The sequence below is a fragment of the Strigops habroptila genome, chromosome 1 (assembly GCF_004027225.2).
Source record: "Strigops habroptila isolate Jane chromosome 1, bStrHab1.2.pri, whole genome shotgun sequence".
Lineage (NCBI taxonomy): Eukaryota > Metazoa > Chordata > Aves > Psittaciformes > Psittacidae > Strigops > Strigops habroptila.
In genome coordinates, this window is record NC_044277.2 from 48,496,288 (window position 1) to 48,514,496 (window position 18,209).

General features: G+C 41.2%; 1 protein-coding gene across 4 annotated transcripts in view; it reads left to right on the forward strand.

Annotated features, from left to right (window-relative positions):
* Positions 1–18,209, forward strand: part of ABHD3 (abhydrolase domain containing 3, phospholipase) — a 26,222-nt gene continuing 8,013 nt past the window's right edge. For 3 of the 4 annotated variants that reach the window (XM_030500284.1, XM_030500263.1, XM_030500273.1), the window contains exons 1-8: positions 1–292; positions 1,769–1,932; positions 3,923–4,105; positions 5,848–5,893; positions 8,720–8,832; positions 14,529–14,702; positions 15,362–15,410; positions 15,495–15,660. In XM_030500284.1, the coding sequence (XP_030356144.1) occupies positions 146–292; positions 1,769–1,932; positions 3,923–4,105; positions 5,848–5,893; positions 8,720–8,832; positions 14,529–14,702; positions 15,362–15,410; positions 15,495–15,660 (1,042 nt within the window). In that variant the 5' untranslated portion in view covers positions 1–145. The remainder of the gene's footprint in view (positions 293–1,768; positions 1,933–3,922; positions 4,106–5,847; positions 5,894–8,719; positions 8,833–14,528; positions 14,703–15,361; positions 15,411–15,494; positions 15,661–18,209) is intronic. The other variant, XM_030500285.1, reaches the window with a different exon arrangement.

Genomic DNA, 18,209 nt, shown 5'->3' on the forward strand with positions numbered 1-18,209 from the left:
TCCGCGGCAGTGGCAGGGGGAGCTGAGCGGCAGCGCCTCCTCCCTCCCTCCCTCCCTCCCTCCGCGCCGCGGTGGGCTCGGCCGCGGCAGCCGGGGTGCGCTGCGCTGCGCTGCGCTGCCCTGCCCTGCCCGGCCCTGCCGAGCGATGGACTGGCAGGTGCTGACCAGGGAGCTTTCCCTCTACCTGGAGAGCCAGGTCCGAGTGGGGCTCTTCGGCTCCGGCGTAGGCTTGTCCTTGGTGCTGGGCTTCGGCGTCGCCTACGCCTGCTACTACCTCAGCAGCATCGCCAAGGTGAGCGGGAGGGCGGCGGGCGGGCGGGCTCCGCAGGTGTCCCGCCAAGGGGGCACCGTCCCGCGAAGGTCACCGCGACCCACCCGCTCAGGGCAGGAATGGCCGGGCGGGGGCAGGGCGCTCTCCTCGCGCTCGCCGCCGTTCCGCCGGCGGTGCCGCTCCGGGGTCCCGGCTGGCCGAAACCCCGCTCGCCCCCTGCACGGGCCGGTGTCCGCCGCCGGGCCGGACCCGCAGGCTCCCGCCCGCCGCGGCTGTTGGGCCCCCGTGGACGGCTGAGGCGTTTTCTTTGGGGCCGGCCGGCCCGAGCGAGCACTCGGCTGGTCGTGCCCGGCCCGGGAGGGGAAGCGGGCTCCGGCCTCGGGAGTCCCCGAAGTGCATCTGTACCAGAAGGAGAGCTTGGCTGGAGGCGGCGGTTTGGAAAGGGAGGTCAGGAGCCCTCCTTCCACAACAACCCCCGACCTCTTTGGTTTACTGACAGGGCAGTGATAAAGTACTTCGTTGTCCTGGTGTCTGCCTTCGGTACCACGGTAAATACCTTTGTAACCACTATCGCAGTGTTTTGAGGGCTGGGACACTCTTGTACATCTGAGTAGTGATTTTACAGAGGAATTAGGCATTTGCAAATTACTTGGGTACAGTGAGCCCGACCTGATCTAAAGTGGCCTTGTGGTGAGAATGCCTCATTGAATGCTTAATTGGCTGAAAATACACAAATCAGAAGATTTATTGTTGCTGAAGGCATGTGTGTTACCACAGTCCGTCACAGAACCACTGAGAACATAGCCTTTCTCTTCGTCACAAGAGTGTATTTGATCTTGGTCAGAGGAGGAAGAGGAAGGGAGGATGTGCCACTGCCGCCGTGTATGTGTAACCATTTTCTCCAAAGCATCTGTTATTGTCCTGTTAATGCTTGCATGTTGGAAAGTCAGTGTAAAAGAAAAGTTCAAGGAATGCAGCTGCTGAAACATGAGGGGTTTGGTATACAGAGATTTACATGTTAAGTGGTCTACAAATGGAAACTGTAAGAAAAATCTCTGTATGCAGGGTGTTATTAGAGTAACCAACGCAGTTCTGTACTGTAGTATGAGATGGGAGGAGGGTCCTACCAGGTTAAAATAGGTACTGCAGGTGCACAAAGTATGCGGATTAAGCATCAGTTCTATGCAGTGCAAGAGAATGGATTCAGTAAACTCTTTTTTTGCCTACTGTGAGACAGTATGGTTTTGATTTCTCAGGGAAAGATACAATGCTGGTAAAAGTAGAGCTAGAATAACGTGTTATTAAAAATAGCTTAGGAATCCATTATGTTTAGTGGGTTTCACTTTTCAGCTGGGCATTTTGGGTTTCTGTTTGGTTTTCATTTACCTATCTCTTTATCTTTTAAACGAGAGGCTTTAAATAAGTTTTCATTTCTTTCTTTATTTGTTAGGGATTTTTATATGACTGCCCATGCCTGACTGTAGTCTCTCTTCCTAGAAACCCCAGCTGGTGGCCACCAACGACAGCTTCTGCCGCTTTCTTGAGGAATATTGCCCTGTTGTGACAGAAACTTACTATCCCACGATTTGGTGCTGGGAAGGTCGGATGCAAACACTCCTGCGTCCCTTTATCACCTCCAGACCCCAAGTACAGTACAGGAAGTAAGTGCCTTTATTCTGGAAAATGATTGATTTGGTAACCAACAGTTACCTTGCTCTGACTGTGTTCCATCTACCATCATTGCTCAAGTTCATGCATGGGTTTTTTGCTTTATGCCTGCTTTTACAACCCCATCATAGACTTGGAACCATATCTAACCTGGATTCAATATATGGTAGGTTTAAAAGGTCAAGGTTCCCAAATGGCCCTATTTTAGCTTCAGACTAGCATTGAAATATTGGTGACAATATAGGAACTGATGTGGTTCTGTGTTCACAGGATCACACAATGATTAAGGTTGGAAGGGACCTCTGGAGGTCACCTTGTCCAGCCTCCCTGCTCAAGCAGGGCCACCCAGAGCCAGTTGTCACAGACCGTGTCCAGACAGCTTTTGAATATCCCTAGAGATGGCAACTCCACATCATCCCTGGGCAACCTGTGCCAGTGCTGGGTTACGCTCACAGTGAAGAAGTGTTTCCTGATGTTCGGAGGGAGCCTCCTGTGTTTCAGGTTGTGCTCATTGTACATGAAGTTCCTGTCAGCCCATTTCTGCAGCCTTTTAAGGTCTTTCTAGATGGCAGCACAGTCATCTGGTATATCAAATATTCTGGTGTTTGAATGCCAACATGTTTGAATGTTTGCAAAGGTCATGCGATCACTGCCTCTTGCCCTTGAACCAACATGTTATACCTTAACCATAGCATGGCCACTTCAGCCTTGTTTTGAATATATAAAACTTCTGGGATTTTCAAAGTAACTTTTATGTGTGGGTTTCATGTTGTATTCTTTGATGCCTAAATTCTAAGAGGAGAAAAAACTTACATTTAGTGTTTGTCCTCAGCTGATCTCTCTCACACATAAATGAGACTTAGTCTGGCAAATGAGGCATTTGGCACAAGACCTAAGGAGAAGTACTTTTATGCGCCGGAACCTGGATGCAGCACAAGTTGTTTCAGCTCTGTTTGCATGGTAGAATAGATTTAGCATTTAAGAGCTTCCCTTAGTTTTAGTAGCTAGGAAACATTTCAGTGGTATGGCCGTGTCCACTTTTCCTAGCCCTTCTTGTGTACTTTCTATTTCAAGGTTTGTGAGGGAAGAAACGTAATTCCATGGGGCAATGCTTATTTTGCACCACTGGAGATTGTGTTGGCAGTACACACCAGCATTGCATCTATTTCCCATTACTGAAAAAGGGCAAAGCAGAGCTAATGAGTCCAACAAGGCTGAGGAGCTTTAAAATCTGGATTAGGTGCTTTCAAGACTTTCAAATGAAAAATCAAATGCAAGGTAGGCTTACATTTTGGTAGTTCCTACACCAACTCTCTCATACAATGTCTTCATTGCCAGGAAGAGGGAAGATGCTGTATGTTTCTAAAAAAAGAATGAAGCCTTCTTGTCGTTTAATTCATGCTTAGCTTCTTGTGAGATTATAATGTTTATTACATTCTCAAGATAATGCTTTAAGAGTGCATTCTAGCAAAGTTTGTGAAGATACGGGGTGAAAGATACAGTAGTGTGTGTGTCTGTGTTCCACGTTTTAAACATAACAAGGTGCCATCCATTATACCTGCTGCTCCTTTGGATAAAGAGAAAAAAATGTGATAAATATTTAACACATTGTCCCGTGTGCTATGAAAAGATTCTTAGATGATCCAAAGGAAATCTGCAGTATGCAAACCTATATAAAATAGAAGGCAGTGCCAAAAATCACATTAGTTACAAGCTTCCAGTGCATCAGCAGCAATTCATGAGAGGCCAGGTCTTCATTTACTGTAAATGGGAATTATGCCACAAATTGACTGTACTAACTCTTGTCAGCTGTAGATGTGGCTCTTTCTGAATGGTAAACATGTAAACAAACATAGTTAGGTGGCACTTTGAGTATAAAAACAGAACTAAAATGCAGAATTCATACCTGGTAATTTGTACACTGTAAGCAGTATGCATGTATTTTTCAATCTAATCAGTGTTGTCTTGAAATGTGCCTTTCAGTGAGCTCATTAAAACAGCAGATGGAGGACAGATTTCATTGGATTGGTTTGATAATAATGACAGCTTATATCATCCGGATGCCAGTACAAGACCCACTGTCCTGTTACTGCCTGGCCTGACAGGAACGAGCAAGGAATCCTACATTCTTCATATGATCCATCAAAGCAAAACGCTGGGATATAGGTACTGTTGTATTTCATTGCTAGTATTTTGCTTCTTCTAATAAGATCAAATATAAGTATGTATATGCGTAAGATGCTTTTCCTAAGGCAAATGAGATCTAAAGGCATTAGTTTATGTAAGAAAGTATTAGTAGTAATAATAATATTAGAATTATGTAACAGCAGTGCATTCGGAAGGGCTGTTATAGTATCTACAGATGTGCCTCAGAGATTGCAGTGAGAGCAGGCTAAGTCTATAGGCCTTTGCTGCTGCTTTTTAAATTACGATATCAGTATTTGTGTTACCTTTACACTTGCTAGAGAAGGGGTTTGTATTCATCTCCAAGAAGACTTGTGTAGATGGGTTGCTGGCAGCAGGCCTCGGAGGAGGTCAGCTTCTGAATGCCCAAATTGCTTGATTCAGCAGCCTCAAATTCATGACTGCAAAAAGGAGAGCTAGCCTACACTTACTGGTGGTGGTTAAGGAAGAGGTTCGTCACCTCTTAATTGTCACTGCTTAATTTAGTTTTGTTATTAAGGCTTCTGGTCAGAGCTGGGTAAAATAGGTGGATTAGTCGATTTCCTTTATATAATCATACTGCTGCTGCTGTGCTTTAAAATAAGTTGTCATTGTTCCAGGATCTGTATTTGGAATATTACAGTTTGTCTTTGCAGACTGGCTTATGGTACTGACTATAATAAGTTCTTCAAATATGTATATATGAGCTTTTATTTGCATGTCTGCTACCTCTTTTCTGTTTGGAGGTTTGGATAACTGCTTTACTAAATTATGAAAGTAAAGTAGCAGATCAAAGTACTTTTAAAACCACTTTAAAACTTACCAGTAAAACATATCAGAGGAGGAAAGCCCTCAAATCAACAACTTCTTACTATTAATTTTTTAAGTATTCCTGAAAGAAATATCTGCGTTTGATCGCCTAAGAAAAGAAGCTATAGCATTAAAAAGGAGAGCTGTAGGTCAGATTTCAACAGAATGCTATAATCTTGTTTTTAAACAGCAACATTTGAGAAAAATATCAAAATAAGTAATTTTTCATGCCTTTAACCCATCTTATATATATAATCTAATATATATATTATTTAACAAAATTATTATAGTGAAGAGTAGAAGAGTAATAGAAGTGTAAGATCTATTAAGAAAACATAGATCCTTAAATCACAGTAACACTGCTAGAAAATTCAGAGACTCCCACCAGCACAAAGAGAACAGAAACTTCTGCTATACCAGATGAAAAAAATTCCCATCCCCAAGACAAGTCAGATGCAGCTGTCATTATAATTTTGTTTGGGCACATTTTGTGCTATTTAATGCAGTTATATAGCTTTGGAGGACGTCTACACATGGATCTCTGACATTCTCTTCCAGAGCACTGCTTCAGGGTCAGCCCTGCACTGGCAGACCTTATGGCTCATATTTGGCCAGCTCAGAGTGCAGGCAGAACAAGATGCAGGTACCACCTTCAGGTAAACCTTGGGGCTCTCGTCCTGCAATTTGACCTTGACTGGCAAATCACAGAGCTCATATAGAATCCCATTGACTTCAGTAAACTCCATTTTGGTATAAAGGTCGTTCTACGCAGATCAGGATCGGTTTAGAATCTGTAGGACTGTAAATATTTACGTTGAACTTATTCATAGAACTGGCTCATTTTTCTTTATGCATTTTCGGGGTTATTTGTGTGTTTATCTTTTTTTAGTGGGATGAACACTGTGTTTAATTGAATTTACTGTCTCAATTTTTAGATGCGTGGTTTTTAACAATCGGGGAATTGCTGGTGAGGAGCTATTGGTAAGGATGACTTCTAAGATAAACATCTCTCACAAGCAGTATATATGGCATCATTGGTGTCTATTTGTACAACTGGATTTAAGTGAAACTCATGTTGAAAATGCAGACAAGAGAATCTAGTCTGATACATCAATCATGTGCTAATATTCATCTTTTATTTTAGAACTCAAAGAGGTCAACTGATCAACACACAATTTTTGTGAACATGTCATTTTAGGAAATAAATTATTAATATATGTAACATTAAAATGAACAATCCTTACATTTCTCTTTCCAAAAATAATACTACAGTATCTAAAATGAACACATCCATGAAATTCTGTTCAATCAATGTAATTTTCTCCCATTGTTTTAACATACAAATCCAAATATAAGAAATTGTAATTACTTTCCCAGTTGCCAATATAAATTTAAAATAGATTTTGATATGGTTAAAAAGTTGTGCCATTAAAATTGATCCATATTATGTGTTACTGAATTAATGAACCAGATTTACATGGATAGCCATATCCTAAAAATTAAATGTGTTCCTGTATTTTTCTCAGCAATTATGCCCAACACGGCTCCTTAAGATATTTTTTGTCTTTGGGATAGACATACCATGTTTGCTTGGAAATTTAACTAGCAAAATGACAAAGTGTCGAAGCTAAGTATTTTCTGCAGCTAGAGACAAGGCATGATGAATTACTGCTGAATAAGCTTTGTTTCTTCAGATGTGTTTTGTTGACAGCTCTGCAGCTGGAATAAATGTGCATAATACTTGGTATTGTTTTGTATTTTTTAATACCCTGGTTTCAACTTTAAAAAAGCTCAGAATATTTTCCCATAATCAGATAAAGCATTTCAATGCATATATTGCCATGTTAAGAGTAGTTTTTGCATACTTTTAGAGATGGATTTACAAAGCAGTTTTGTGACACACAGAGTCCTTATTGATAAATTTCTGAACTGTTGAGAGAAAAGATCTCTTGTTTGGATGCATTGTGTGTATATTACTGTAATCGGATTTCCATCTCTAAGCTTTGTAAGATCTTACTGTGAAGCAAACCAGCTGAAACTACCACATTTTCTGCAAAGGTGGGGGGGCGTTTCTACAATTCAACATAAGATCCCTACTTAAAGATTTTGAATCATAATTGAGCACGACAGTAGAAATTAGTCATGCAAGTAGTTCTCTTTCTAGACTCTTTAAAAATAGATTCAAATATACACCAAATGATAGCTACTGAAAGGATCAGTTTTAAAATGCTGTTCTTATTGGTTATTGAAAGTGTCTGTGATACATTTTTATGGAATACTCAAATATTAGATTGACTACAGCTAACGTGAGCTAAGATGGTGTTTTAAAGTATCTTAACACAGTGAGTAGACAGACATTAAAGTATAAGGAATTAACTGAAGTTAAAATGCAGGATATCTCTCTAGTTTTAGAAACTTAATAAAATATGCTTTCATTTGGAATACATTAGACCCTAGTTACCAAAAATAATTTCTTTTTCCTTGTAAACTTGACAATTTAATTAAAATAAAACACATTCACACTGGCTTTAATTAATAGGGTGTAAAACAGCGAAGTGTAATTCATGTGGATGAGACGTGGAAATGCAACATAAATAGAAATTAAACCCATCTTCAGTTTTAATTATCCAGATTTAGCTTTTCTTTCCTTTTTTTTTTAATCTTTGACTTCAACATTTCAATATTCTTGTTAAGTGTATTTTAGGTAATTAGTTTCATCTAATTAGACTTGTTAAAATTGCCCACAAATACCCAGGCTTTGTAACTGAAAACAATTTAAAAAAAACTCTCCTTATAAGACATTGTTGCTTCAAGCAACAAATAAGTTCAATTAACTCATAATTAAGTATTTTTCTATTTAGTTTAATGTTCATACTGAATTTTGGCAGGCCAGCTGCTCCCTATAGTTAAGTCAAAGTCACTAACATGTTAGTAAAAACTCTATAGTTAAAAGCTTACTTTTGCTGTAGATGAAATCTAGAAAATTAGGGAACACTCCCCTCACTTTACTGTGATTCTTATGGTTCCTAAAAGGATTTATCTCTCTTACACTGCTCCAGATAGTCCCCAGATTGTGGCCTGTAGCAGGTGTCTGTGGAGGTGAGGCTCAAAAGCTGTGCTTATCCTGTAAAAGCAGGGAAGAGCTTACCCAAACCTCAGTGATGCCAGTGGAAATCATTCCAAGTTTTGATTCAAGATTTGAAGAGACTGATGATAGATAGAGAAGGGATAAGATATGTGTTTCATTGCTTTAGTTAATAGAATGTTTTAGTAAATCAGGTAAACGGCACTGGTGAATTTATCTATTTATTTGCTTGTATTGTGTGTAGAATCTAAATTTTGGCTACTTTTCAAATGCTGACAGTACTTGAAATCTAGCATTTTCTCGTGCATTTGAATGGTGGTGAAGATGGTAAATTGTCGTTATAACTTCCTCTTCTGTAAATTGCAGCCTTTATGATATGTTTCCATTTCCCCAGGGTATCTTAAAAATACCGGTGCCTATCTGGTTCTGCTGTAGTTCTGTCTAGTTTAGCTCATTGCTCTATGGGCAGATTTTGTCTAATGACCTGAAGGGTGCAGATACTGAAGATATTTGTCGCTTGTTTTATTTTGTAATGATGGCAAGTACAACTCCCTTCCACCTCCTCGTGAAGTGCTTTGGGTTTATATTTGCCATTTAGCACAGCTTCACGATAAATGCTAAATTTATCCTGTTATATAAATGATCCACTCTTCAGATTGCTTTGTCCTTAAAGGATAATACAAAAGCTTATGATGGCATTTTTTCCCTCTGACTCCTTACAGACACCAAGGACCTACTGTGCCTCTAACACAGAGGATTTGGAGGCTGTTATTCATCATGTACACAGCTTGCACCCCTCAGCTCCATTCATAGCAGCAGGTGTTTCGATGGGAGGGTAAGGTATTATGTTACAAGAGTATCAGCTTAACTATGATTGCAAAATAAGTAGCCTGATTGTAAATTACTACTCTGCAATACTTGCATTGCTCACTGAACTGCAACTAACCTGGGTCCCTCTCCAGCAGTTCATGTAGAAACTTCATATCTTCGAGGCTTTCAGGTCCCTGAAATTCAGCCTTCAGGGAAGGTTGAATTTGGACAAGAGGGGGTGTGGAGAAAGGCAGGACACTCTGACAGACAGACTGACATCCAATCAGGTGGGCAATACAATCTTTGGGAACTATGGAGGCTGTCTCTGGAACAGAGGGATTAAAGAAAGGGAACTAGAGCTATCATACCATGTTTCTTAGCAACCTCTGGGAATGAGAAGGTTTATCTTCACTCTGTTTGGGTTCTGCAGTTTGTGGGTAAGTTAGGCTGGGAGAGGTGTGGGTATCTGCTCTGTCTGGCCCAGAAGCAAAAAGTAGTGTTGTTGTTGAAACCAGTATGGGTTGATAAAAGCATGTGGTATTAAGACTTACGGTGTCTTGGCTTCTCTCCAGAAAGCACTCCTAGAACAGACAATGATAGCACAGTTTCTTAGAGAAATCACTGCTAGAAGCTAGGAGAAATGTTAAGACAGCCTCTTTGATGAAAATCATAGGACAGGAGAACCTCCCTTAGAAATACTGCAGACACAGTGGTAACTTCCTGAGACTTTCCCCTTCTTTCTGACAAATTTGATGGAGGGTGGGCAGATACAGCCTTATATATTGACATTAATCTGCTAACAACTTGTAGAAGCTTTGTGATAAATACAGATTTGTTCAAACAATGCAGTTATTGATTATCAAATAAATAACTTGGAAGCTTCTTAAATCAGACCAATGTTTTTCCATTTGTCTGTTGTTGGGATTTTGCCAGTGTCTTCAGGATGAAGACGTATGAATCTCCAGTATGTCAGCGTCTGGGAAGCCCAAAACTGGGCACAGGACTCCAAATACAATCTTCTAAGTGCCAAATTCAAGAAACAATAATTCCCCTAGACCTGCTTGTTTTGCTTTTACTAACAAATCACAGCATGTCACCAGTCGTCCTCATTGCTGTAAGGGTGCTTTGCTGAGTCACATTGCATTTGCCCATGACTTTTTCAACTGCTTTCTACCCAATCATTAGTCTGCCCTAGGTGCAGGACTTTTGCCTTTGTTGAACTTCATGAGGTTTCTGCCAGGCCATTTTTCTAGCCCGCTGATGTCCCTCAGCATGGCAGCCCTGTCTTCCCATTCACCAGTCACTCCCCACAATGTGACATGTAAGCTTATTAAGGGTGTATTCCATCTCATCATCTAGTTAACAAAGATGTGATACAGTACTGGCCCCATTATTGACTCCTCAGGAACGTTGCTAGTATCTGGTCCAGCCATTCCAGTTGGACTTCAAGTTCCTGACCACAGCTCTCTGAGCCTAGTAGCCTGGTCAGTTTTCCATGCGTGCTGCAGGTCACCTATTCAACCCGTGTCCCTCCAGTTTGGCTACATGGAGGCCATGGAAGACTGTCAAAAGCTTTGCTAAAGTGGAAGTCAGCAACATCCATTCCTTTCCCGTAATCAGTGAAGGCAGTCAGCTCATTATAGAAGGCAACCAAGTTGATCAGACATGCTTTGTCCTTGGTAAATCCATGCTGGCTGTTAGCAGTCACCTTCTTCACCTTTACATACTTGCAAATGGCTTTCAGAGGATATTCCTAAAGCGCTGAGGTTAGGCTGACCAGCCTGTATTTCCTCCTCCTTGCTGTTCTTGTAGATGGCATCAGAAATATGCCATAGTTGCTGCAACCTTTCTAAAGTCACAGAAAACAGTCTCATAATGGCATCGGCTGCCTCCTCTGGAGCTTTGGTGCACCTCACCATGTCCCATTGACATGCCTATGCCCAGTTTGCATAACTGGGTCCTAACTTGATCTTGCTCTGCCATGAGTAATACGGCATTCTCCCATACTCTGCCACTAGGCACAGGGACCTAGTAGGCCCGAGAACAGGCCTTGTCAGTGAAGACAGGCAGCCTCTACTTTTTACAAGTCTTTTGTTACTGGGTTCCCTGCTCTGTTGAATAGTGGTCCCAGGAGGGAATAAAGTCTGGTCAGCCTAACGTCAGTTGTTTGAGAAGATCCTCCGGAAGCCATTTCCAAGCATATGAAGCATAAGAAGGTGACTGGATTCATCAAGGACAAAGCATGCCCAAGTGATCTGATTGCCTTCTATGACGAGATGACTGGCTTCACTGATGAGGGGAAAGGAGTGGATGTTGTTTACGCTGAGCCTTTTTTTTTGTACCAGTGTATTTACAGAAGCCTTTCTTGTTGCAGGAGCCTTTTTCTTGTTGTCCTGCATATCCCTTGCTAGTTCCAAGTCCAGCTGAACTTTAGTTTTCCTAACTTCATCCCTGCATTATTCGACAATGACTGTTTCTCCCAGGCAGCCCACCCTCCTTCCATCTTCAGGATGCTTCCTTGAAGTCGGTTAAGAGTTTTTTGTTCCTCCATGTGTTCTTCTGCCACTCTTGCTCAACTTCCTGTACATCAGAATGTACCACCCTTGTGCTTTATGTTCAGTTATCCTTAAGGTCAAACAGTTTTCCCAGACCCCTTTGCCCATCAGGGGCATCTCACATGGGCTCCTGCCAACCAGATCACTGACCAAATTAAAGCCAGCTCTCTCCAGTATTGTAATTCTACTGCTTACCTTCCTTACTCCCTCTAGATCTTTAAAATCCACCATTGAATAATCTTAGCAGCTAAGACTGTTCTACACATTCCCATACCTGACGGGTTCTTCCTTACGTCTGAGTAGCAGTTCCATAGCACACTTTCCCTATTTGGGTCATTGACTGTGTGTCAAAATACTGTCCTCAGTACTGTCCGGAAATCTGGTCTGCTTGTGCCCTGCTTTGGCAGTTCATGTCAGGATGGTTACAGTTCCCTGTGCCCAGCGATTATGAAGTCTCTTTTAGCTGTCCAAAGACTTGGACCCTCTAATTCCTTCTATTAATCAGGAGGTCTGTAGCAGATGCCCACCATGATATCCCCTTTGTTAGCCTCCTGTCTGATTTTGACCTATTAGCTCTGAACTGGCTTATAACCTGCACCAGGGAAAAATTCTGTGCATTTAAATGGCTTCTTTGCCTAAGGTGTAAACCCTCCTCCTTGTCTTTAAGGCCTTAATGAAGAATCTGTTTGCATCCATCATAGCACAGTCTTGTCTGCTTGTGAGTCCTCCATGTCTCTGTGGATCCAATAAACTTGTTATGTGACTATGCACAGACTCCTAATTCCTCATGTTTTTCCCGTGCTGGGTGTTCATGCATGTGCTGGCAGATGAGATGGTCTGCAGTCATGCTGCTTTCTCAGAGAAGTGTGACAGCCTCCTCTGTCATGCTGTCCCTTCATCAAGGCCTGCCAGCCCTTCATTTGTCTTCAGGCTTTGTTCTTCATCCCTTGACAAACCTAGTTTTAAACCCTTCTTCACAAGGTTAGCAAGCCTGTTGACTCTTACCTCACTTGGCTGCTATCTCTCCCCAGCTCAGACTGTTTTGCGTGCAAAACATGAAATAACATGATACATTGCAAAAACATGTTTCACTGGAAATGGTGAAAGCCAAAGAAGCATCTGGTGTAGAGACTTGTTTCAACAATGAGATACAGATTTAAAGCACAGTAGGTTCTTCATGGGTAGCTTCATGTGTGGTGCAGCGTTATTCTAGAACTAAAAGGGCTGGGGTGCAGTAGGTGAAGAACCAGATTTTCAGGGCTGAAGATGCATTAGAAGCTGGCTGTTCTGCAACTGGTAATGTCATTTCTGTCCTTGGCTTAACCTAGTCATGGTATCCTAAATAGTGGTGAAGTCTGTTAGTGTGGCACAGGGGATTTGTGTTTTGTTCCTGGCTTTTAACTCGCCACCACCACTGCGCGATTTTAGGCAAGATGTTCCACCTTCCTCCTCCGGTATGTTTTTAAAGTCCTGAATCACAAACAGAAAGCATATGCTTAATCGTACAGGAAACTGGAAGAGTCTCTAATCATCCATGTAGGGACTGTTTCCGCACTTCAGAATTAATTGGAGCACTTGTATGTGTAAAATTAAGCAGGAGCAGAAATCTTACCAGACGCATATTCTGAACATCATCCCTTTGTCTTAATCTTACAGTAGTTTATATGATCTCTCCCTTTTCAGAACTTTCTGAATAGCCAGTTAATCTATATAGGACACAGTTGCCCAGTTAAGAAGACAAATAAACATTCACTTTACAAATGTGTAAATGTAAGTGAAAGTCTACCTGTTCTATTGATCTTCAGTATGTATTTTTTTGGAAAGGGACTTGGTTTTCGAACAATGATTCCTAAACCTTCTTTCTACCACATGTATTCTGTGAGTTCTGTTCAACAACTTGCTTTACTGCTGCAACTTTATTGGTTTATGGTTCAGTGTTCTTACAGCATATACACTGGCGACTCTCAGACTGGTGACTCTTCTGTGGGTGAGAGGGAACATAGCTAAATTCCTGTATGTGCCACAAGTGACTTTGCTTATTGGATTTAACTGTGAGCTGATGGCAGGAGGCCACTCTCAAGTGCTGTTTGCTCTTCTTTTCTTGCTGGTTCCTACCAACTGGCAAGTCTTTGCTAATACCAAAAACTGACTGCCCTTTCGCACTGCTGTCGTATGATCTGGTGGGTGGTGCACGGGGAAAAGTCTCTGTGATAGCAGCCTGGTTCATGGTGCTTTGCTAAAGGTTGCTAAAGGTCTCCTGAAGCATGGTAGATGACGCTAAGATACATAGTGCTGGTGACTCAGGGAGCTGTATTAAGTTGTAAAACTTGTAATGTTTTGAGTTAAAGGCTTGGTATTAAGATGCTGGTTGGAAACTTTGGGGCCTCAGGCAGTAAAGCAAGACTTACAGCTTTTCTGTCAGTATATTTTTTTACTCTCTTCTTGCTGTTTTAATTTTTTGGCAATTGAAGGGTCAGGTACTGGTGAACCCTCCCCTTTTTTCAGCTCAACTATGCATCAGCAGTAGAGACTGTAATTTGCAGTTGGTCAGAAAGGCAAGATATAAGCCATCTATTTGGCTCATAATTTTGTTTTGCTACTTTTATTAATTATCCAGCACTTCATTCTTTACATACTTTGTGCTCAAGAACAGCTGTGTTCTCTCATGTGTGTGAGGTGGGTTAAAGGCTTTACCTTCAGCTCAAAAGGCAGCTTCATAGCGAGGCAGGCGTGCCAGGGGCAGCTTGCATTTGTCAGGCACACTAATGAGATTTGTCAGATCAGGAAGACTGAGAGCTTGTAAAATGGCAAAACTTACTAATAACTCAGGAGTACCTGTTGCATGAGTAAGATACATTTATTTGACCTCTTCCTCCCTTTTAGTGATATAAATAGGGCTAGTACATCTCTATTTCTAAAGGCACTCCTACTCACATCCTACACAGTGCACTCTGATCGTCTCTGACAGTAGAGGGAGAAAGCAGACTTCATGAGTCATATGTTGATGACACTGACTACCTTTTTCGAGTATTAGGCACAACTGTAGGGCAGATAACAAGAAACTGTTGAAAAACAGACAAAAAGATGGCTGATTGTTTTATCTGCTTTAAGTTGAAGCAAACAATTTGATAGTATATATGTTTCTGTTTTTCATTTCTGTTTGTAGCATGCTTCTTTTAAATTACCTGGGCAAAACTGGCAGAGACACTCCTTTAATGGCAGCTGCAATTTTCTCTGCGGGTTGGAATGTTTTTGAATCTGTAGAATCTCTGGAGAAGCCACTAAACTGGCTTCTTTTCAACTATTACTTGACTACTTGTCTACAATCCTCTATCAGCAGGTGAGTTGCCTTGTGAACTATTTAGCAAGATGGAAGGATGTTAGCATGAGATCTACAGCAGGTATAATAATAGTGGCAAAATGAATGCTGTAACAGCACTTCCCATAGCTGTGCTGTGTGCATTCTTCTGTAAGTTTCGAAATCTAAAGGATCTTTGCAGGAAAGATCAATGTGACTAAATTTCTCTGTCCCTCAAGGGACTTGGCACGAGACCAGCGCACTTCTGTACTTATAGGTGAAGTGAATGGATTTTTAAATTATTTTAGGTATGCACATATTGACTTTGAGTATATACATATATACACCAATTCTTTTAAGTCGGCATTGATTGCAAAAGCGTGGAAAGGACTAGTTCATCCTTTGCTTTATAAAATTAGGATGTATTCTGTATTCCAAAATATATTTAGTTCTCTCATCTTTGGCGTCTTTCTCGTGGCTTATGCAGATGTTTTACTATGTTGCTGGATGTGCCTGCATATGAATGAATAATTCTTCTGCTCTTGGATTCCAGAAAGATTTTAATATGATAGAAAATTAAAAACCAAGCATGTTATCATTAGGGAATTGTTTCTATAAATATATCTGTAGAGCAGAGGAGTTTTACATCTGTTTATATAACAAAAAACAATAATCTCTCCAATTCTTTTCTTTCTTTTTAGGCATCGACAAATGTTGGAGAAATTATTTGATATGGATCTCGTGATGAAGGTATGTGAAAATGTTACTTCTGCTTTAGCTGGATGCTGTTTTCCAAATGCTGACATAGTTCCCTATTTGAATTCTGTACTTCAGGCTAGAACTGTTAGAGAATTTGATAAGCAGTTCACTTCAGTCATGTTTGGCTACCGTACAATTGACGATTACTATGAAGATGCTAGCCCATGTCGCAAGCTGAAGTCAGTAGGAATTCCAGTGTTATGTCTAAACTCTGTGGATGATGTTTTCTCACCAGGTCATGGTAAGTTTAGGCTTTTTAAAATATGTATTTCTGTATATGTAATCATTAAGACAAACTACATAGGTCTGGGAATGAACCTGTGTGTGGAGGTGTATTTAAATATTATTTGTACATAGGATTGAAAACCTCCAAGGATGGATCAGTTTTGCAATTTAATTACAGTGCAAGATGCATATAAGAGACAGAGACACATACAAACCAGCTGATGATAATGGAGAGACCTGGTTAGTACAGAATGCAGAAACACATGGGGTGTCAATCATTAGCCATTAGTAAACTCTTTACAGTCAAAAGAAAGAAATATGCACATTTAGGGTGTGAGTTATCTCAATGTAAGAGCGATACCAGACATACTGCCCTCTCTCAGAAGCACCTGGTTCTATTTGCCAAGCACAGAGAGACCCTATAATGAGGAACTCTACTTCAGATGTCTTGATTGTAGATATTCAGAGTTCAATTAAAGTGAAAACAAGTATTTTTTTAATTGCCATTTTTCAATCCAGTCCCTAAAAGGAATGTCTGGGAGTTGCTTATGGTTCAAATGACTTGAAATCCTCAGCTGCTGATCTCAGTGCCACCTCCAGTGCCTGAAAATTACATGTAAGAAAATATGTAAGTTAACATGTAGGCCAAAATCTAGGGTAAGGAAAGCAATATAGACAAGGTGAGCTCCTAGAGGGATGCACACTGAAATTAGTAAGAATCTAACTAGAAGATGAAACAGCAATATCAGCTAGTAACAGATAGGCTGAAAGCTCTGTTTTCCCTTTTCTCCCTATTTTCTGGCAAACACATGATCATTATGAACATTTTGCTTTTGCTCTGCAGATACCCTTTTTCCTACGGTCTGTGTAGTGGTTATTGTGTCTGAGTAGAGAGGAAGAACAAAAGTTAATGTAGAGAAAACCACTGTAATGAACAGTTGGTTGAGGGGACAGCCTTCAGCAGTGTACACCTGACACATCTAAAGATGAAGTTTATACACTGGATTTATTTCAGGGGAGTTTTCTTCTGCTACCACAAGTCAAGTGAGATTCTTGCAGAAGGAGTGATGAAACCAGAGTGAGTAGGCAAACAGATTAGAACAACAAACAGGAAAAGGAAGGGATTGGAAGAGACTCTGTGTGTGCGTGTGTGTACTGTTTATCCGTGCAGAGATGTACAACACATACAGAAATGTGCACATGCATTATTGTTTGAAGACATGTTAGAGACAAATGTGATATGAAGAAAAAGGGGCATTCCAGTAGAGTGCACCAGGAGTCTGATTTCTTCTCCTCTTGAATAAAAACCATCTATGTTATGCATGAACAATATGAAGAGGTGACAGGCACCTAATATGAGGGGGAAAATGGTGACTCTGGATTAGCCAAACTACCTATCCCTTACATTGGCTAAAACAAAGGCTTAAAATAAAATATCTGGGCAAACATAGCAATACTCTTCCAGAATACTGCATCTATCTTTAACAATTTGCTGGTCAGGATGTTTCTGAGACAGAGTTAGTCTCTTTGTATTTACTGGCCTCTGTGGCTATTTGGTTATTTCCTTGTAATTGGCCAGATGCTGTTTCTGTTATAAGCATGTAATGTTGTGGAAATGAGAATGGATGGGGTTGTTACCCTAAAATCTGTGTCCAAATATAAAATCTGGCTATGTGTCATGATAAAGGGTGTGTTTGTACCCAGTAAGAAGGTATTCTCCCACACTAGGGATTCTCAAGATACATTTAAGGGGCGCTATGACCCTAGGGATGGCTTTGCCTGTAGTACCACAAGGTGGGTCATCTGCTGTGCCATACTTCTGCCGTTACGTATCTTGGAGAGGGAACAATGGCTTCAACCCTGTGTTTAGTCTAGCTCAATTAGTGGTTTCTGTTCTAAAGTGAAGTAGTAACTGTGGCAGGAGTAAGCTAGCTAGTTAGCACATGTAACAACAGCAGTGAACCAGACAGTGTGCCTCTGACCCTGGAGGATTTCTTAACGTTTTCCAGCATATTTTCACAGGGACTGGGATCTGTGTCAGCTGGACTAAAGCTAGTGCAGATACTCAATCCCCTTATCTCTTCATTCTAGAATATAACCTCCAGCTCTCAAGAGCCAACCATTGACCCAGACCCCATGAAAGCCAATCTGAACACAAGAAAACACCCTTTTTTTTAACTGTGAAAGTGGTCAAACATGGGCAAAGAGAGGATGTGGGGTCTCCATCTCCATAGATGGATCAAAACCTGATTGGGTGCAGTCCTGGGAAGCCTGCTGTAGGTAACCCTGCTCGAGCAGGGGGGCTGGACTAGATGATCTCAAGAGATCTCTTACAGGCTCAACAATTCTGTGATTGTGTAGATCAGCTAGCCAGAAGTACTCCCCTAGGGTACAGCTGTAGCAGATCTCTCCTCCCTTGAAGCTGGTTTTTAAAAGAAGCACAACTCTTGGTCAGCAGCTGGTTATAGGGATGGTCTCTTGTGTAAGATTAAGTATCAAACCTATTAGAATGCGTTAGAAGCTTTGCAGTGGAGGGAGGGTTTGAGGTAGAGCACCAGCACTTCT